The sequence below is a fragment of the Macaca mulatta genome, chromosome 7, assembly GCF_049350105.2.
Source record: "Macaca mulatta isolate MMU2019108-1 chromosome 7, T2T-MMU8v2.0, whole genome shotgun sequence".
NCBI classification, from domain to species: Eukaryota; Metazoa; Chordata; class Mammalia; order Primates; family Cercopithecidae; genus Macaca; species Macaca mulatta.
Genome location: NC_133412.1, coordinates 54117239 through 54136975, shown reverse-complemented (window position 1 = coordinate 54136975; position 19737 = coordinate 54117239). Strand labels below are relative to the sequence as shown.

At 36.6% G+C, this 19737-nt stretch overlaps 1 protein-coding gene across 5 annotated transcripts in view; it reads left to right on the top strand.

Moving 5' to 3' along the window:
• The first annotated feature begins 8162 nt into the window (after positions 1-8162).
• Positions 8163-19737, top strand: part of NRG4 (neuregulin 4) — a 77919-nt gene continuing 66344 nt past the window's right edge. For 4 of the 5 annotated variants that reach the window (XR_013395802.1, XM_077939978.1, XM_077939979.1 and 1 more), the window contains exons 1-3: positions 8163-8299; positions 9459-9524; positions 11452-11545. Coding sequence is in view for 4 of the 5 variants with exons in the window: in XM_077939978.1 (XP_077796104.1) it covers positions 9515-9524; positions 11452-11545 (104 nt within the window). In the remaining variant the exon portion in view is untranslated. The remainder of the gene's footprint in view (positions 8300-9458; positions 9525-11451; positions 11546-19737) is intronic. The other variant, XM_001104381.5, reaches the window with a different exon arrangement.

Below are 19737 nucleotides of genomic sequence, written 5' to 3'. Positions count from 1 at the left end.
TCCTCATCAGCTATTGTTAGTGTTAGTGTATTTTATGTGTGGCCCAAGACAATTCTTTTTCCACTGTGGCCCACGGAAGTCAAAAGATTGGACAACCCTGGCTTAGAGGAAGTGGTGGCTGGTTTGACCTTCTATCCAGATCACTAAAACTTTCTCCATAACAGCAATAAGGCTGTTTCATTTTATCATTTGTGTGTTCACTGGAATAGTACTTTTAATTTCCTTTAACAGTGCAAGAGGCCTATCGTACCTTTCTACATACCTCCTCACTAAGCTTAATAATTTCTAGCTTTTGATTTAAAGTGAAAAACATGCAGCTCTCCCTTTTACTTGAACACTTAGGGGCCATTGTAGGGTTATCAATTGGGCTAATTTCAATATTGTTGTGTCTCAGGGAATAGAGAGGCCAGGGGAGATAGGGGAATGTTCGGTCAATGGAGCATTCAGAATATGCAGATTTATCGATTAAGTTCTCTATTTTCTACAGTCATGGTTCATGGTGCCCCAAAACAATTACAATGGTAACATCAAAGATCACTGATCACAGATCACCATAACAGATGTAATAATAATGAAAAAGTTTGCAATATTGTAAGGATTACCAAAATGTGACATAGAAACATGAAGTGAGCACATGCTGTTGGAAAAATGACACCAACAGACTCAGGGTTGCCACAAGCCTTTCGTAAAAACAGTATCTGCAAAATGCAATAAAATGCATATAATGAGATATGTCTGTATAATGGTTATAGTTATGTAAAAATTGCCTTTGAATGTGGGAGATAATATGTAATAATGGGTGGCAGGCAAGATGGCTGAATAGTAACAGCTCTGGTCTGCAGCTCCCAGCGAGACCAACACAGAAGGCAGGTGATTTCTGCATTTCTGACTGAGGAACCCAGGTCATCTCACTGGGACTGGTTAGACAGTGGGTGCAGCCCACAGAGGGCGAGCCAAAGCGGGGTGGGGTGTCGCCTTACCAGGGAAGTGCAAGGGGTTGGGGAACTCCCCACCTAGCCAAGGGAAGCCATGAGGAATGGTGCCCTCCAGCCCACATACTATGCTATTCCCATGGTCTTCGCAACCCATAGACCAGGAAATTCCGTCACGTGCCTACGACATCAGGGCTGTGGGTTTCAAGCACAAAACTGAGCGGCCGTTTGGGCAGACACCAAACTGGGTGGCTGTTTGGACAGACACCGAGCTAGCTGCAGGAGCTTTTTTTCATACCCCAGTGGCACCTGGAACACCAGCGAGACAGAACCATTCACCCCCCTGGAAAGGGGGCTGAAGCCAGGGAGCCAAGTGGTCTAGCTCAGCAGATCCCACCCCTACAGAGCCCAGCAAGCTAAGATCCACTGGCTTGAAATTCTTGCTACCAGCACAGCAGTCTGAGGTTGACCTGGGATGCTTGAGCGTGGTGGAGGGAGGGACGTCTGCCATTACTGAGACTTGAGTAGGTGTTTTTCCCCTTACAGTGTAAACAAAACCGCCTGGAAGTTCAAACTGGGTGGAGACCGCTGCAGCTCAGCAAAACCACTGTAGCCAGATTGCCTCTCTAGATTTCTTCTCTCTGGGCAGGGGAATCTCTTAAAAAAAAAAAAAAAAAAAGAGGCAGCAGCCCCAGTCAGGGGGTTATGGATAAAACCCCCATCTCCCTGGAACAGAGGACCTGGGGGAAGTGGTGACTGTGGGCGCAACTTCAGCACACTTAAACATCCCTGCCTGCGGGTTCTGAAGAGAGCAGTGGATCTCCCAGCACAGCATCCGAGCTCGGCTAAGGGAGAACTGCTTCCTCAAGTGAGTCCCTAACCCCTGTGCCTCCTGACTGGGAGACACCTCCCAGCAGGGGTCAACAGACACCACATACAGGAGAGCTCCATCTGGCATCTGGTGGGTGCCCCTCTGGAACAAAGCTTCCAGAGGAGGGAACAGGCAGCAATCTTTACTGTTCTGCAGCCTACACTAGTGATACCTAGGCAAACAGGGTCTGGAGTGAACCTCCAGCAAACTCCAGGAGACCTGCAGCAGAGAGGCTTGACTGTTAGAAGGAAAACTAACTAACAGAAAGGAATAGCATCAACATCAATAAAAAGGATGTTCACTTAGAAACCCCATCCAAAGGTCACAACATCAAAGACCAAAGGTAGATAAATCCACGAAGATGAGGAAAAACCATGCAAAAAGGCTGAAAATTCCAAAAACCAGAACGCCTCTTCTCCTCCAAAGGATCACAGCTCCTTGCCAGCAAGGGAACAAAACTGAATGGAGAATGAGTTTGACAAATTGACAGAAGTAGGCTTCAGAAGATGGGTAATAACAAACTCCTCCAAGCCAAAGGAGGATATCATAACCCAATACAAGGAAGCTAAGAACCATGAAAAAAGATTAGAGGAATTCCTAACTAGAATAACCAGTTTAGAGAAGAACATAAGTTGACCTGATGGAGCTGAAAAACATAGCACGAGAACTTTGTGAAGCATACACAAGTATCAATAGCCAAATTGATCAAGTGGAAGAAAGGATATCAGAGATTGAAAATCAACTTAATGAAATAAAGTGTGAAGACAAGATTAGAGAAAAAAGATTGAAAAGAAACGAGCGAGCCTCCAAGAAATATGGGACTATGTGAAAAGACCAAACCTACATTTGATTGGTGTACCTAAAAGTGAAGGGGAGAATGAAACCAAGCTGGAAAACACTCTTTAGGATATTATCCAGGAGAACTTCCCCAACCTACCAAGAGAGGCCAACATTCAAATTCAGGAAATACAGAGAACACCACAAACATACTACTCAAGAAGAACAACCCCAAGGCACATAATTGTCAGATTCACCAAGGTTGAAATGAAAGAAAAAATATTAAGGGCAGCCAGAAAGGGGTTACCCACAAAGGAAAGCTCATCAGACTAACAACAGATCTCTCCACAGAAAACCTACAAGCCAGAAGAGGGTGGGGACCAATATTCAATGTTATTAAAGAAAAGAATTTTCAACCCAGAATTTCATATCCAGCAAAACTAAGATTCATAAGTGAAGGAGAAATAAAACCCTTTACAGACAAGCAAATGCTGAGAGATTTTGTCACCACCAGGCCTGCCTTAGAGCTCCTGAAGGAAGCACTAAGCATGCAAAAGAACAACCAGTACCAGCCACAGCAAAAACATACCAAATTATAAAGACCATCTACACTATGAAGAAACTGCGTCAACTAAGGGGAAAACAACCAGCTAGCATCATAATGACAGGATCAAATTCACATATAACAATATTAACCTTAAATGTAAACAGGCTAAATGCCCCAATTAAAAGACACAGACTGACAAACTGCATAAAGAGTCAAGACACATTGGTGTGCCATGTTTAGGAGACCCATCTTATATGCAAAGAAACACATAGGATCAAAATAAAGGATTGGAGGAATATTTACCAAGCAAATGGGAAGAAAAAAAAAGCAGGGTTTGCAGTCCTAGTCTCTAATAAAAACAGACTTTGAACCAACAAAGATCAAAAGAAACAAAGAAGGGCATTACATAATGGTAAAGGGATCGATGCAAAAAGAAGAGCTAACTATCCTAAATATATATGCACCCAATACAGGAGCACCCAGATCCATAAAGCAAGTTCTTAGAGACCTACAAAGAGACTTAGACTCCCACACAATAATAGTGGGAGACTTTAACAGCCTACTGTAAACATTAGACAGATCAACAAGACAGAAAATTAACAGGATATTCAGGACTTGAACTCAGCTCTGGACCAAGTGGACCTAATAGACATCTGCAGAACTCTCTACCCCCAATCAACAGAATATACATTCTTCTCAGCACCACATTGCACTTACTCTAAAATTGACCACATAATTGGAAGTAAAACACTCCTTAGCAAATGCAAAATCACGGAAATCATAACAGTCTCTCCAACCACAGTGCAATCAAATTAGAACTCAGGATTAAGAAACTCACTCAAAACTGCACAACTACATGGAAACTGAACAACCTGCTCCTGAGTGACTAATGGGTAAATAACGAAATTAAGGCAGAAATAAAGAAGCTCTTTGAAACCAATAAGAACAAAGACACAATGTACTAGAATCTCTGGGACACAGCTAAAGCAGTGTTCAGAGGGAAATTTATAGTACTAAATGCCCTCAAGATAAAGCAGGAAAAATCTAAAATTGACACCCTAACATCACAATTAAAAGAACTAGAGAAGCAAGAGCAAACAAATTCAAAATCTAGCAGAAGACAAGAAGTAACTAAGATCAGAGCAGATCTGAAGGAGATAGAGACACAAAAAACACTTCAAAAAAATCAATGAATCTTTAAAGATCAACAAAATAGATTGCTAGACAGACTAATAAAGAAGAAAAGAAGAATCAAATAGACACAATAAAAAATTATAAAGGGGATATTACCACTGATCCTACAGAAATATAAACTACCATCAGAGAATACTATAAACACCTCTATGCAAATAAACTAGAAAATCTGGAAGAAATGGTTACATTCCTGGACATACACCCTGCCCAACACTAAACCAGGAAGAAGTCAAATCCCTGAACAGACCAATAACAAGTTCTGAAATTGAGGCAGTAATTAATAGCCTACCAATCAAAAAAAGTCCAGGACAAGATGGATTCACAGCCGAATTCTACCAGAGGTACCAAAAGGACCTGGTACCATTCCTTCTGAAACTATTCCTAACAATAGAAAAAGAGGGACTCCTCCCTAACTCATTTTATGAGGCCAGCAGCATCCTGGTACCAAAACCTGGCAGAGACACAACAAAAAAAGAAAATTTCAGGCCAGTATCCCTGATGAATATCGATGTGAAAATACTCAATAAAATACTGGCAAACTGAATCCAACAGCACATCAAAAAGCTTATCCACCATGATCAAGTCAGCTTCATCCCTGGAATGCAAGGATGATTCAACATGCAGAAATCAATACATGTAATCCATCACACAAACAGAACCGATGACAAAAACCACATGATTATCTCAACAGAAGCAGAAAAGGCCTTTGATAAAATTCAACACCCCTTTATGCTAAAAACTCTCAATAAACTAGGTAACGATGGAATGCATCTCAAAATAATAAGAGCTGTTTATGACAAACCCACAGCCAATATCATACTGGATGGGCAAAAGCTGGAAACATTCCCTTTGAAAACCGGCACAAGACAAGGATGCCCTCTCTTACCACTCCTATTCAACATAGTATTGGAAGTTCTGGCCAGGGCAATTAGGCGAGAGAAAGAAATAAAGTGTATTCAAATAGGAAGAGAGGAAGTCAAATTGTCTCTATTTGCATATGACGTGATTGCATATTTAGAAAACCCCATCGTCTCAGCCCAAAATCTCCTTAAGCTGATAAGCAACTTCAGCAAAGTCTCAGGATACAAAATCAATGTGCAAAAATCACAAGCATCCCTGTACAACAATAACAGACAAACAGAGAACCAAATCATGAGTGAACTTCCATTCACATTTGCTACTAAGAGAATAAAATACCTAGGAATACAACTTACAAGGGATGTGAAGGACCTCCTCAAGGAGAACTACAAACCACTGCTCAGGACACAAACAAATGGAAGAACATTCCATTCCATGCTCATGGATAGGAAGAATCAATATCTTGAAAATGTCCATACTGCCCAAAGTAATTTAGAGATTCATTGTTATCCCCATCAGGCTACCATTGACTTTCTTCACAAAATTAGAAAAACCTAACTTTAAACTTTATGTGGAACCAGAAAAGAGCCTGTGTAGCCAAGACAATCCTAACCAAAAAGAACAAAGCTGAAGGCATCACGCTACCTGACTTCAAACTATACTACAAGACTATAGTAACCAAAACAGCATGGTACTGATACCAAAACAGATATATGGACCAAAGGAACAGAACAAAGGCCTCAGAAATAACACCACACATCTGCAACCATCTGATCTTTGACAAACCTGACGAAAACAAGCAATGGGGAAAGGATTCTCTATTTAATAAATGGTGTTGGGAAAAATGGATAGCCATATGCAGAAAACTGAAACTGGACCCCTTCCTTACACCTCATATAAAAATTAACTCATGATGGATTAAAGACATACACCTAAAACCTAAAACTGTAAAAACCCTAGAAAGAAACCTAGGCAATACCATTCAGGACATAGGCATGGGCAAAGACTTCGTGACTAGAACACCAAAAGCAATGGCAACAAAAGCCAAAATTGACAAATGAGATATAATTAAATTAAAGGGCTTCTGCACAGCAAAAGAAACTATCATCAGAGTGAACAGGCAACCTACAAAATGGGAGAAAATTTTTGCAATCTATCCATCTGACAAAGGGCTAATACCCAGAATCTATAAGGAACTTAAACAGATTTACAAGAAGGAAGTCAACAACCCCATCAAAACATGGGTGAAGGATTTGAACAGACACTTTTCAAAATAAGACATTTATGCAGCCAACAACCATATGAAAAAAAGCTCATCATCACTGGTCATTAGAGAAATGCATATCAAAACCACAATGAGATACCATCTCCCACCAGTTAGAATGACGATCATTAAAAAGTCAGGAAACAACAGATGCTGGAGAGGATGTGAAGAAATAGGAATGCTTTTACACTATTGGTGGGAGTGTAAATTAGTTCAACCATTGTGGAAGACAGTCTGTCGATTCCCCAAGGATCTAGAACTAGAAATACCTTTGGACCCAGCAATCCCGCTACTGCGTATATACCCAAAGGATTATAAATCATGCTACTATAAAGACACATGCACACGTGTGTTTATTGTGGCAATGTTCACAATAGCAAAGACTTGGAACCAACCCAAATTCCCCTCAATGATAGACTGGATAAAGAAAATGTGGCACATATACACCATGGAATACTATGCAGCCATAAAAAAGGGTGAGCTCATGTCCTTTGCAGGACCATGGATAAAGCTGGAAACCATCATTCTCAGCAAACTAACACAAGAACAGAAAACCAAATGCCACATATTCTCACTCATAGGTGGAAATTGAACAATGAGAACATATGGACACAGGGAGGAGAACATCACACACCAGGGCCTGTCAGGGGGTGGGGGGCTAAGGGAGGGATAACATTAGGAGAAATACCTAATGTAGATGATGGGTTGATGGGTGCAGGAAACCAGCATGGCACGCATATACCTATGTAACAAACCTGCACATTCTGCACATGTATCCCAGAACTTAAAGTATAATTTTAAAAATGTAATAATGAACAGATTGGCTTTTTTTGTTTTGTTTTGTTTTGTTTTTGAGACGGAGGCTTGCTCTGTCGCCCAGGCTGGAGTCCAGTGGCGCAATTTTGGCTCACTGCAAGCTCCACCTCCCAGGTTCACACCATTCTCCTAATGAACAGATTGTTTTTAGAGTATTTGATTTTGAGTTTAATATTTTCTTAAAACAACAAAACAAACATATTAGTTTGGGCTTTACATCAGTCAAGTAGTAATTGTCATTTTAGAAAAGATAACCATCTAAATGTTTGGCATACTTTAGATAATTATATAATGAAGATCTCTATACTTCATTTAAACAAAATTACAGTTTAGTCAATATTTTTAAATTGTTTATTATTTTTAAAAGTTTCATCACTATATTTAACAACTTTGCCATAGTATTCAGGCATTATACTGTCATTGGTATTAGTCAGGTTCAATGATTTTATTCATTTCAAATTGAACTTGGTGTTATAAGTTTTGTTATAGCTATTACCTTCTTTTAGCTTTATAAGTTCTTCAGGTCATTATTTATATAAATTTTATCTGGCTTGTAAGATAAAACCTCATAAAACATAAATTTTGAAAAATATTTTTTAAAAATTTGTGAAACACTTACCCATTAGCTCCACATTAAAATTTATTTTCTCCCAAACTTACACTACGTCTTGAATTATTCAGACAAGCAAAGATAAGTAATGAGTCTGAAGAATGTGCTTTGGTTTTTACCTTTAAAACTTGGACAGTGATTTGGAAGTGCCCCTTAGTACAAATCCTTTTCTAAATAAAATTCTGCTCCATTTGCAACTCTGAACATGTAAATTGAAGGGGTGGCTCCCTTGGCCAGTGCCTGACCTCTGTGCACACCTTGGTCTGGCGTGACCTCGCCCACACTGCACACTGCAGCCATATAAATCAGATTTTTGACATGTTATAAAATGCAAGTCACAGCTGCTGTTGTCTGCAGTATTCAAAAACTTTTGAAACACTGCATGTCCAACAAAATTTATTTTGTGTGTGAATGTAAGTTTTTATTGAGGGTAAGTCCTATTTGTTTGGAAAAAAGAAACAGTATGAGTCAGTGATTTTAAAAAATCAAATAGATTTAATGTTCTCCTTCCTGCCTGTTCTTGCTCGTGTGTGTTCTCTCTCGATTGCTTGCTTGCTCTCTCTGCCTCTCTGCTTGTCTAAGAAAAGAGCTGTTGGCTTTGAGAGAAGACCTTGATATTACAACTGTGTTAGTAGATTGAGATTTCTGTTAGAGTCTTTCTGTTTAGGTCAGAAGTGTTCTTTATAGAACAGAATTGGGAGCTTGTAATCATAATGTAAGTATAAATGCTTCACCTCTTCAGATATATGTTTGAATTCTTTTGTTTCTGTTATAGCAGGAAACTTCATATGTAAGAGTGTCTTATTAGCTACATTGCTTTGCCAGATGCCAGACATTTTTTGTGTTTCTGTGGTTAACATTTTCTTTTTTTTAATTTAATTTTAAGTTCCGGGATACATGTGCAGGACGTTCAGGTTTGTTACATAGTGTGTTTATTACATGTGTGCCATGGTGGTTTGCTGCACCTATCAGCCCTGGACATTTTTTAAAAGAAAGGTTCGCATGGATTGATAAATGTAATGTGCAATCTATGGTAAACTTAAAAGTGCTTTTATAAAAGTTTTAAAGGTTCTATAAAAGTGCAAAAACTTGAAATGCAATTGAAGATTTTTCTGTAGTACATTTTGGCTATTTTCAGTAAATTGAAAAAGTGGAAGTTACTGATTCGACTTAAGAGTCAGATTGTAAATAAGCTTTATGAAAAAGCAGAAAGTCAATTCAGTTCATTCAGTTTTACTTACTGTCTCATATCGTTCATGTAAAATTCCATGTAGTACTCTACTATGTTAATAATGTTTACTAAAAATAAGCCTTATTAGACTTTTCTGCAGAGAGATATTTAAGATTAAATTACATTATTTAGGCAATGATTTATATTAAGTATGTTATTGATCTTTTAGTTTTGTTCATATTTTTTATTGAAATGTAATAGGTATCTAAAAATGCCGTAACTAAAATTTGTCCCTAGTATATAAATGTCTTTATTATTTTCAACATTTAAGAATATTGCTGTTAGAATATTTGACATTTTGTAATGCCCTTAAAAGAAGACCATTTTCCCTAAATTATTATTTTTTAAAATGTTTTAGGTACTGTTTTTCAACCCTAATCTCTTGACCAAGAATGAAACTATTTACAAATTAAGATGCCAACAGGTAATTTCTTATACATTTATATGTTTTTGTCAATGTTTCCATAGCAATAGAACAATGATCAAAAATGTATATTAACACAAGGCTGTATTATTCCCTTCCAACATCATTGGAAGAGATGTGAATATGAAATTAATATTTCAAATATGAAATATTTGGTTTTGAGAGACCTTCCTTTATGACATAAAACTATTTTATTTTAGACATATATGTTTTATTGGTATTATAACCTGATACATTCTAGCTTGTTCTATATCTGAAATCAGCTCAAATAGTAAAGGAAATAGAAGTCAGAATAAAAGTAGATTCAGAAATAGTGATTCAGGTTTAGATGAGTTTTCTTTATTGATAAAATAAATGCCAAGTGTTGAGATATGTATGACTATAATCTGATTAAAACAAGGACACTAATTTTAGCTGTGATAAAATTTCCACCCTCAGTGGAAAACCATATATGATGACTCCTTTGATTCTGATATAATGTTAATTTTATTTTTTAGCCAAATTATTCCTGAAAAATTTTATAATCTTGTTGAAAGTTGTTTGATTAGGAAGAAGCATGGCATTGTGTAAAAAAAAAAAAAATCTCAAAGAATTCATTTTGGTTGATTTTACTTTCTTTTTCACCAGTTCTCTGTAGTTCTGATTTCCTCTTTTCATTTTTATACTCTTTGGGCTATAATGTGATGCTGAAACAGGATTTTCCCAATTCTAAAGTAAAACAAAAGTTTTAAAATTTGAAAATCTGATTGTGGAGATATCTGACTCATAGCAATTATATCTTAGCAAGCATTGATATCTTAGTGGCACATAAATGCTAGATAATTTTTTAAATTAATATACTAATTTTAATGTCAAATTGGAGTCCCAATGGGAGTAATGCCATTTTCTTATTCCCAATGGATGATTCTGGGTCATTTCCTAGACAGAAACAATTAAGAACTAACAACGTACAATATTAAAGCAATATAATTTCCCCTTTAAGGCTGAAAGATAAAATATTCACCAATTTTCTCTTCATAAATTACTAGTATAATGACTCAATGAATCCTTCTGTTATTCTAATTTTTTCTATACAATGGTTTTGGTGGCCAGGGATTTTTTATAAAAGGTCTTGAGGGTGAGGCTGGAAGGAAGCAGAGGTACCAAGGGAGAAAGGGAAGGCAGAGAGATAAAGACAGATAAAGGAAAGGTCAAAGATAAAGAAAGAAGATGAGGCTGAAGAAAGAGGAAAGAGAGACAAGAAGCAAGAGAGAAGTAGAGGCTTATTTTCTTAGTATTCTAAAAGATTTGGCTGTATATCAAGCTATGACTTAGCTTTTTAATTTTTCTTTGTAACTTTAGATATGTCTTTATAGTTAGTAGCTATTACCTAAAATCACCTTGCAAATCAACACCTTATAAGATTATTTTTGGTTTCTGACATTTAGATTGTCATATAGGAACATTTAAAGTTAACTTTGGAAATAAAAAATTAATTATCTAAATCCTTTCCCAGACGCAATTTCAGATATTAATGTATTTGAGACCTAATAGGAAAAACAAGAATCTAAATAAATTCTTGGGACAGGGAAACTCTAGGTAATACTGCCAAATCTCTGTAGTAAATGAGAAAGGCCCTGTTTGTTCTAAGATCCTAATCACCTCCTTTTAATCTAACTAATATAGGCATCCTTATTTCTGTTATTTAGTGTCTAAACCCATTATAGTTAATGGCCATATCTTTAGGACATAATTTTTCTCTCAAAGACATAGAAGTCCCAGTCTGTCAAATAAGGAATAGAATTAAGTCTTTCATTTTGAGAAAAAAAAATTATTCATTCTGATTTTCAGAATTGCTACTTCAGTTTAAGATAGTTATTCCTATTCCTTGTTGCATTAGGAAAACTTTAATTTGCTTTTCTCTATTTTATATATGTATGTGTTTTAGATCACGAAGAGCCCTGTGGTCCCAGTCACAAGTCATTTTGCCTGAATGGGGGGCTTTGTTATGTGATACCTACTATTCCCAGCCCATTTTGTAGGTGAGTTAAATGGACTAAGGGAAGATGTTAACTTTATTTTTTTATTGTCTACTAACTTCTTTTAGAAGTGATAAAAAGTAAACAAAAAGTGTAAGATGAAAAGGTATGAGGCATATTCTTCGTATTTATGTAGGGAAAATTTATCCTTTTAAAACAAAACAAAAACAAATAGCACAATAAAAATCTCACTAATCAAGGTGTTTATTTTGAAAATTGGTAATGGTAGTTCCTAGCCTAGACATATTTTTAAAAAATAATCCCTTTTAGTGAACTCTTTGATTTTAGCAATTTAAGGAAGGCAGTCTGTGCTTAATATTCCTGGCAAAATAGCTAGGGAATTTGCTAATCAAAAAAACCTAATATGAGATATTTTATTTTGAGTTTTTAATACATAAGCACATGATAACAGAGTTGGCACCAAAACTTACACTTTATATGTTAAAAAGCAAAAGAAGCATTGTTTTTCTAATAGTGGTAGCAAATAAAAAAGAATGGTATCTTAGCCACTATTGTTTTAAAATAATATAATTCACTGCGGGAGTACAGATACAGCCAGTGACCCATAAAAAACTTCAAAATAGTACTTCTGTAGCCTGATTCCTATGAGTTGGTTGAATAGGATTTAAGTGTGTAATAATAAACCTCTTTTTAGTATATGAATTAACATCGTAGTACTGCCGTATACTGTGGAGCTAACACTTAAGATCTAAAGATATTTTGTAACATGTGAATTACTCTTTTTTGTTCTTTAACCAAACTGAGAAGTATAGAATCTAGATTTAAGATCTTACTGTACATAAAAGGACAGAAAAGTAAAATTCATAGGAAAAGTTGAAGATACTGGGATGTAGTATGGAGGAGAGGAGACAAAAAGAAATAACCTCACAACTATCTCAAGAAGATTTTAGGGCTTTTCACATGGGGAATAGTGCCCCGGTGTTTTTCTTCTCTAGTGAATATGTAAAGGGAAGGGAATGGAGGAACAAATTAACAATTACTTAACACTCATGATGTACCTCAGGAGTATACTCTTTTGGTTTTTTAATCTGTTTTCTGAGATATAATTTATGTATAATGAACTACATTCATTTACAGTGCGCAATGGATTAATTTTGACAAATGTTTGTACCTGTGAAATCACCACCACTATCACATCTAGATATAGAACATTTCCATAGATAGTCCCCCCCAAATTTTGTTGCTGACTCTGCTCAACACTTAATTCTCACAAACATCTTAGAGAAAGGAGGCAGGGGAGACCTTAGAAAATAATACAAAAAAAAAAAAAAGAGGAGAAAATGAGAAATTAAGTGACATGCCAAAGGTCATATAGCTGGGAAGAAGAAAGATGTCACCTTTGAATACAACTCCCAAGTTTCACTTAACTTTATAATATGTTCATTCTGGATTCTTTCTAAGGTGATATGGCATGTAGCGTGTATAAAATAAAACAAGAATGCTTATCAGAAGAAGTGCATTTAGATCAGGCATGGTGGCTCACACCTGTAATCCCAGCACTTTGGGAGGCCGAGGCGGGCGGATCACAGGGTCAAGAGACCGAGACCATCCTGTCTAACATGGTGAAACCCCATCTCTATTAAAAGTACAAAAAATTAGCCAGGCGTAGTGGCACACGCCTATAGTCCCAGCTACTCAGGAGGCTGAGGCAGGAGAATGGCGTGAACTCAGGAGGCAGAGCTTGCAGTGAGCCAAGATTGCGCCACTACACTCCAGGCTGGGCGACAGAGTGAGACTCCATCTCAAGAAAAAAAAAAAAGAAGTGCATTTAATAATTTTTAAATACTAATATTTTGTGTCTTGATCTTGATGATGGCTACATGGGTATAAAGACTATTCTTTCTCCATTGGATTGCCTTTGCCCCTTTGTCAAAAATCACTTGATCATTTATGTGCAGGTCTATTTCTGGACTATTCTTTTCTGTTGATCTATGTGTCCTGTCTTTTCACCAATACCAGTCTTGATAAACGTAGCTTTATAATGAGCAAAATCAGGTAGCATGATTCCTTAACTTTGTTCTTTGGCTCAATGACCTTTAGCCTTATTTTCTAATAGACTGTATTTAATGTTAAAATTTTCAAATACATTTCTGTTTTACCCTAAAAATTTTATAGTTTGTTGTTCAGTTTTAGGTTTAAACATTTTTTCATTATGATTTCTTCTGTAACCTATAGGGTGTTTTCCTATGCTTTTGTATTTGTACCTGATTTAATGGCATTGTGGGCAGAGTGCTTGGTCCATCAAGCTATGCACTTAATGTCTATCTGTATACTAGCTATCTGTTATACCTCACTGAATAAGTTGACAGAAAGAACTAAGAATGCTGGAATTTGGAGATTCATTAAAATGGAAAGAAACCTAGGTTGTCATCCTGCTTTTGTACCTTGGATAGATGCATTTTTAGTGTATTTTCAAAAAGTTACCAATGATAGAGAATGGCCAAGTTTGCTGGCAACCCACAGCGGGTGTAAAAATGTATATAGTTTCTTCCTAATATCAGAATGTAAGAGTAGTAATTACGGAGTAGTTGAAACCATGCCACATGGGTTCATGATGGATAGAGAATGAAGCAAGGTCACCACATTGCACAACAGCAGGAGATTCTGTGTCTTGGCACCCTCTTTGTAATGTGAATGATGTATTCTGGAGTTGCTAAACACCCTGGAAGGAAGTGAAGTAGGGGAGTGGGGTAGGGAACGAAAGGGCGGCTGAGAGAAAAGGAAAAAAATATAGTGCCTGAAGGCTGAGTGACATTGAATGGCAGATGTATTTTAATTCATATTTTATAAAAATAACTGCTTTCCAATTATCTTAGGAGCACATTTCTAATGTAGCCCTATAGGCTGTAATAGCAATAGCTAAGAGTGATAAACTCATTTTCCATCCCACTTCATACTGTTTTCTGCATTTCCTGTTTCTATTATGACATCTCAACCATCTTGTCACTGAGAAACCCCAGACTTATATTTGACTCTGTCATTGCCCTCTTGTCCAGTTGTCAAATCATATTTCTACCTTTGCTGTATCTCTCATCTCTCTAGTCCTTTCTGTTCTTACTATTATTATACTAGCTCAGAGTTTCTTAATTCCTTGCTTTGTCTATAGAAATAGTTCCTAACCAATTTTCCCAGAGCCTAATTATCATCATCTGTCCAGCTAAAACAAAAAAATTCTTCAGTGACAGCCCTCACACCTACCCATCTACCACTCATGAAGTAATACCTCACTTTTTAGCCTAGCTCTTTCAGCCTTCTACCATTTGGCCCTCAAACTACCTTTGTGGCCATTTCTTCCTTGGTCTGCATTCTAACTAGAACCATTCACTATTTACATTAGATATACTTTGTGTTATGTTGCCTGCCAACCCCTCCTCTTTCTCCTCCTCCTCAGTCTACTCCACATGAAAATGAAAATGAAAAGGATGAAGACCTTTATGATGATCTACTTCCACTTAATGAATAGTAAGAGGTATATTTTCTCTTCATTACAATTTTCTTTTCTTTCTTTCATGTTTTGTTTTTGTTTTTGTTTTGAGACGGAGTCTCACTGGCTGGAGTGCAGTAGTGCGATGTAACCTCCGCCTCCCAGGTTCAAGCGATTCTCCTGCCTCTCAGCCTCCTGAGTAACTGAGATTACAGGTGTGTGCCACCACACCCAGCTAAATTTTGTGTTTTTAGTAGAGGCGGGGTTTCGCCATTTTAGCCAGGCTAGTCTTGAACTCCTGACCTCAGGTGATCCACCCACCTTGGCTTCCCAAAATGCCGAGATTACAGGTGTGAACCACTGCACCTGGCCCTTTTTTTTTTTTTTTTTTTAAGAGACAGGGTCTTGCTCTGTTGCCCAGGCCGAAGTGCAGTGGCTTGATCATAGTTCACAGCAACCTCAAACTCCTGAGCTCAAGTGATCCTCCTGCCTCAGCCTCCCAAGAAGCAGGGACTACAGGCACACGCCACTGCACTTGGTAATTTATTTTTTGTGGAGGATGGGGTTTTGCTGTGTTGACTAGGCTGGTCTCAAACTCCTAGCATCAAACTCCTGGCCTTAAGTGATCCTCCCACCTCAGCTTCCCAAGGTGCTGGGATTACAGGTATGAGCCACTTCATCCAGCCCCCTTACAAGTTTCTTAATAACATTTTCTTTTCTCTAGCTTGCTTTATTGTAAGACTATAGTATGTAATACATATAACATATAAAATATGTGTTAATCGACTGTTTATGTTATTAGTAAGGCTTCCAGTCAACAGAAGGCTATTAGTAGTTAAGTTTTGAGGGAGTCAAAAGTTGTATGTGGATTTTTGACTGCATGGGGGTTGGTGCCCCAACCCCTATATCATTCAAGGGTCAACTGTATTTGTGCCTTAAGATCTAAAATGCTTCTAGTCAGCACATAGTTGCATCGTGTTTTCGTCCATTTTTCTAATCTCTGTCTTTCATTAGATAATTTAATCTATTTACATTTAAAGTAATTACTGATAAGAAGGGGCTTTTGTAATTTTGTTATTTATTTTCTATATGCCTTATCACTTTTTTGTTTTTCATTTTCTATATTACTGTCTTTTGTGTTTAATTGATTTATTCGCAGTAAAACTTTTTTTTCTTTTCTTTTCTTTTTTTTTTTGAGACGGAGTTTTGCTCTTGTTGCCCAGGCTGGAGTGCAATGACGCCATCTCGGCTCACCGCAACCTCCGCCTCCCGGATTCAAGCGATGATTCTCCTGCCTCAGCCTCCCGAGTAGCTGGGATTACAGGCACGGCCACCATGCCTGGCTAATTTTGTATTTTTAGTAGAGACAAGATTTCTCCATGTTGGTCAGGCTGTTCTCGAACTCCTGACCTCAGGTGATTTGCCTGCCTCAGCACCCCAAAGTGCTGGGATTACAGATGTGAGCCACTGCACCCAGTCTGTAGTAAAATGTTTAAATTCCTTTTTCATTTCCTTTTGTGTATATTCTGTAACTATTTTCTTTGCATTTACCATGGGGATTAAATTTAACTTTTTAAAGTTATAACACTAATTTGAATTTATACCAGCTTAACTTAAATCACATATAAGAACTGCTTCTTTATAGCTCTGTCCCCACTTCTTTCATTTATTGTCACAAAATTATATTTTTGTATATTGTGGCTACAAAACATAAACTAAGAATTCAGCTCAATACATTAATCTCTTAAATTATGCAGAAGATAAAAATGGGATTACAAACTATTTTTATGGTAATACTAGCTTTTAAAATTGTTCATGTATTTATCTTTATGGATATCTTAATTTCACCACCTAGGACTCCCTGAGTCTTTCTTACAGAACAGGTCAAGTGATAATGAATTTTGTCAGCTTTTATCTCAGAATGCCTTAAAAACTCTTAGTTTTGAAGGACTGCTTGTTGAATATAGGATTCTTGGTTCCAGTTGTTTTTGTTTGTTTATTTAGCCATTTGAATTTATCAGCCTACTGTCTTCTGGCTTGCATAGTTTTGATCAGGGAAATCTGTTGATAATCTCGTTGAGGATGCCTTCTATGTGAGGAGTCACTTTTCTTGCTGCTTTCAGGATTCTCTCTTTGGTTTTTAAAGTTTGATTGTAGCGTGTCTCATTATAGGTCTCTCTGAGTTCATCTTACTTGGATTTCATTAACCTTTTTGGATATTTATATTGTCTTTCATCAAATTTGGGAAGTTTTAAACAATTATTTCTTTAAATATTCTTTCTATCCCTTTCTTTTTTCTCTTTTTGGAACTCTGACAATAGGTATGTTGGTCCGTTTGATGTTGTCCCATGGGACCCTTAGGCTCTGTTCACTTTTCTTTCATCTTTTTTCCTTCTGTTAGACGACTCAACAGTTGTCATTATCTTATGTTCATCTATTTTAACATAATGTTTTAAAATTATAAGTTTTCCTCTGAGAATTAATTTAATAGCAGCTCACAATTTTTGATGTGTCATATTTTCATTTTGTTTAATTCAAATGTTTACTAACATCCTTTGAAGTTTTTTTGATCTGTTAATTCTATGAAAGTGTATTGCTCAATTTTCAGCATTTGTGGATTTTCTGGTTATATTTTATTATTGGTTTCAAGTTTAATTCCATTATAGTCAGAGAATATACTCTTTACAATTTTGTTCCTTTGAAATTTATTGAGACTTACTTTATGGCCCTTCATGGAATCTATTTTGGTTGATGTTCTAGGCATATTTGAAAAGGAGCAATTCATTGGTGTAGCATTCTATAAATTTCAATTAAGTCACATTGGTAAATAATGCTATCCAAACATTCTCTTTCCAGACTGATATTTTGCCTGATTATTCTATCACTTACTGAGATATGTATGTTAACAACTTCAAGTATGATGGCAGATTGCCTGCTTCTCCTTTCCCCAGTTTTGCTTTATATTTTTTGAAGCTATGTTAATTATTACATGTACATAAGTTTAGACTTCTGATGTGCTCTTGTTTAATTGCCCCTTTTATCATTACACAATGTTCTGCTTTATCTTTAGTATTACTTCTTGCTGTAATGTCTACCTCTCTGCTATTAGTATAGCTTTCTATTTGTTGCTGTTTTACACAGTATATCTTTTTCTATCCTTTTTTAACATATCTGTATCTTTATATTTAAAGTATGTGTTTAATAAACATATAGACAGGTCTTTAAAAAATTCAATCTGATAGTCTCTATCTCTTAATTGTATGATTTAGTCAATTTAGTCCATCTGCATTTAATGAACTTACTGATATGGCTAGGTTTAAGTCTACCATCTTGCTGCTGTTTTCTCATTGTCCCATTTGCTTGTTGACCAGCATTTTCCTCTAGCATTCCTTCTTTTCTGCCCTTTTATTGGCTAATTATTTTTTAAGTTCCCACTTTATTTTCTTCATTATCTCTTGTTATACACATTACTCTTTGAGTAATTATCCTAGATATTACAATATACATTCTTAATGTATTACAGTCTACCCTCAATTAGTACTTTCATTCTTCCTCAACAAATGCAAGTATCTTCTAACAGTTTAAATCCTTAATCACTTTTTTCCCTTTGTACTATTGTTGTGCTATCACGTATGTTTAGTGATCAGCCCATTTGCATTTCACACAGTTTTAGAAATAGCTGGGTTTAACTTTATTCTCTTCTTGTTTTCTGTTTATTTTGTCTGTTCTTTGCTCCTTTTTTCATCTGGGAGATTTCATTTATCCTTTCTGGCCCAACCCAGCTTTTGATTGAGTGGCTAAGTCTTTGTTTTCTCCACTTTCAAGTTAGGCACTTTGGAGCTTTTGAGCTAAGCTTTGTAGCCCCTTGTTCCATACAGGTTCAAAATCTGACAAAAATCTAGCTGGGAGGAGGATACTTGTTATATGTTTGTTGTAGGCCCCTCCTATGGCAAGTTTTAAATAGATAATATGTTCACATTTTTCAAAGATCAAAACCAAAACCAAAAGATACATTGATGTATATTTCTCTCATTTCTGTCTCTTAACATTTTTCCTCACTGTGTACTATAAGAAAGCAGTAAGCCCTTATCTAAACTTCCAGTGCTTCTTTTTGCAAATTCGAGGAAATACAAATGCATATTTTAACCTCCCATTCTTAGTAGAATAGTTCTTAATATATAAGTCATTCAATAAGTATTTGTCAAATGAAGCAAAGAACAAACATTGTATACTTGTGTGGTCCCATATGGTAGCCAGGAGCCATGTGTGGCTACTGAGCACTTGAAATGTGGCTAGTGTGACTGAGAACTGAATGGAGATGTGCAATGAGCATCAAATAATCCTTAAATTTTGAAAACTTAATATGAAAAAAAGTGTGAACTATCTCAGTAACTTTTATATTGATTACATGTTGAAATGATAATATTTTGGATATATTGAAGTAAAAATATATTACTAAAAATAATTTCACCCTTTTTGGTTTTTTTTAATGTGGCTGCAAAAATTGGGGCCAGGCATGGTGGCTCACACCTGTAGTCCCAGCACTTTGGGAGGCCAAGGCAGGAGGAATGCTTGAGGCCAGGAGTTTGAGACCAGCCTGGACAACATAGTGGGACCTCATCTTTACTAAACAAAACAAAACAAAAATACTAGGTGTGGTGGTGTGTGCCGATAGGGAGGCTAAGGTGGGAGGATCGCTTGAGCCCAGGAGTTCAGTGCTGCAGTGAACATGATCATGCCACTGTACACC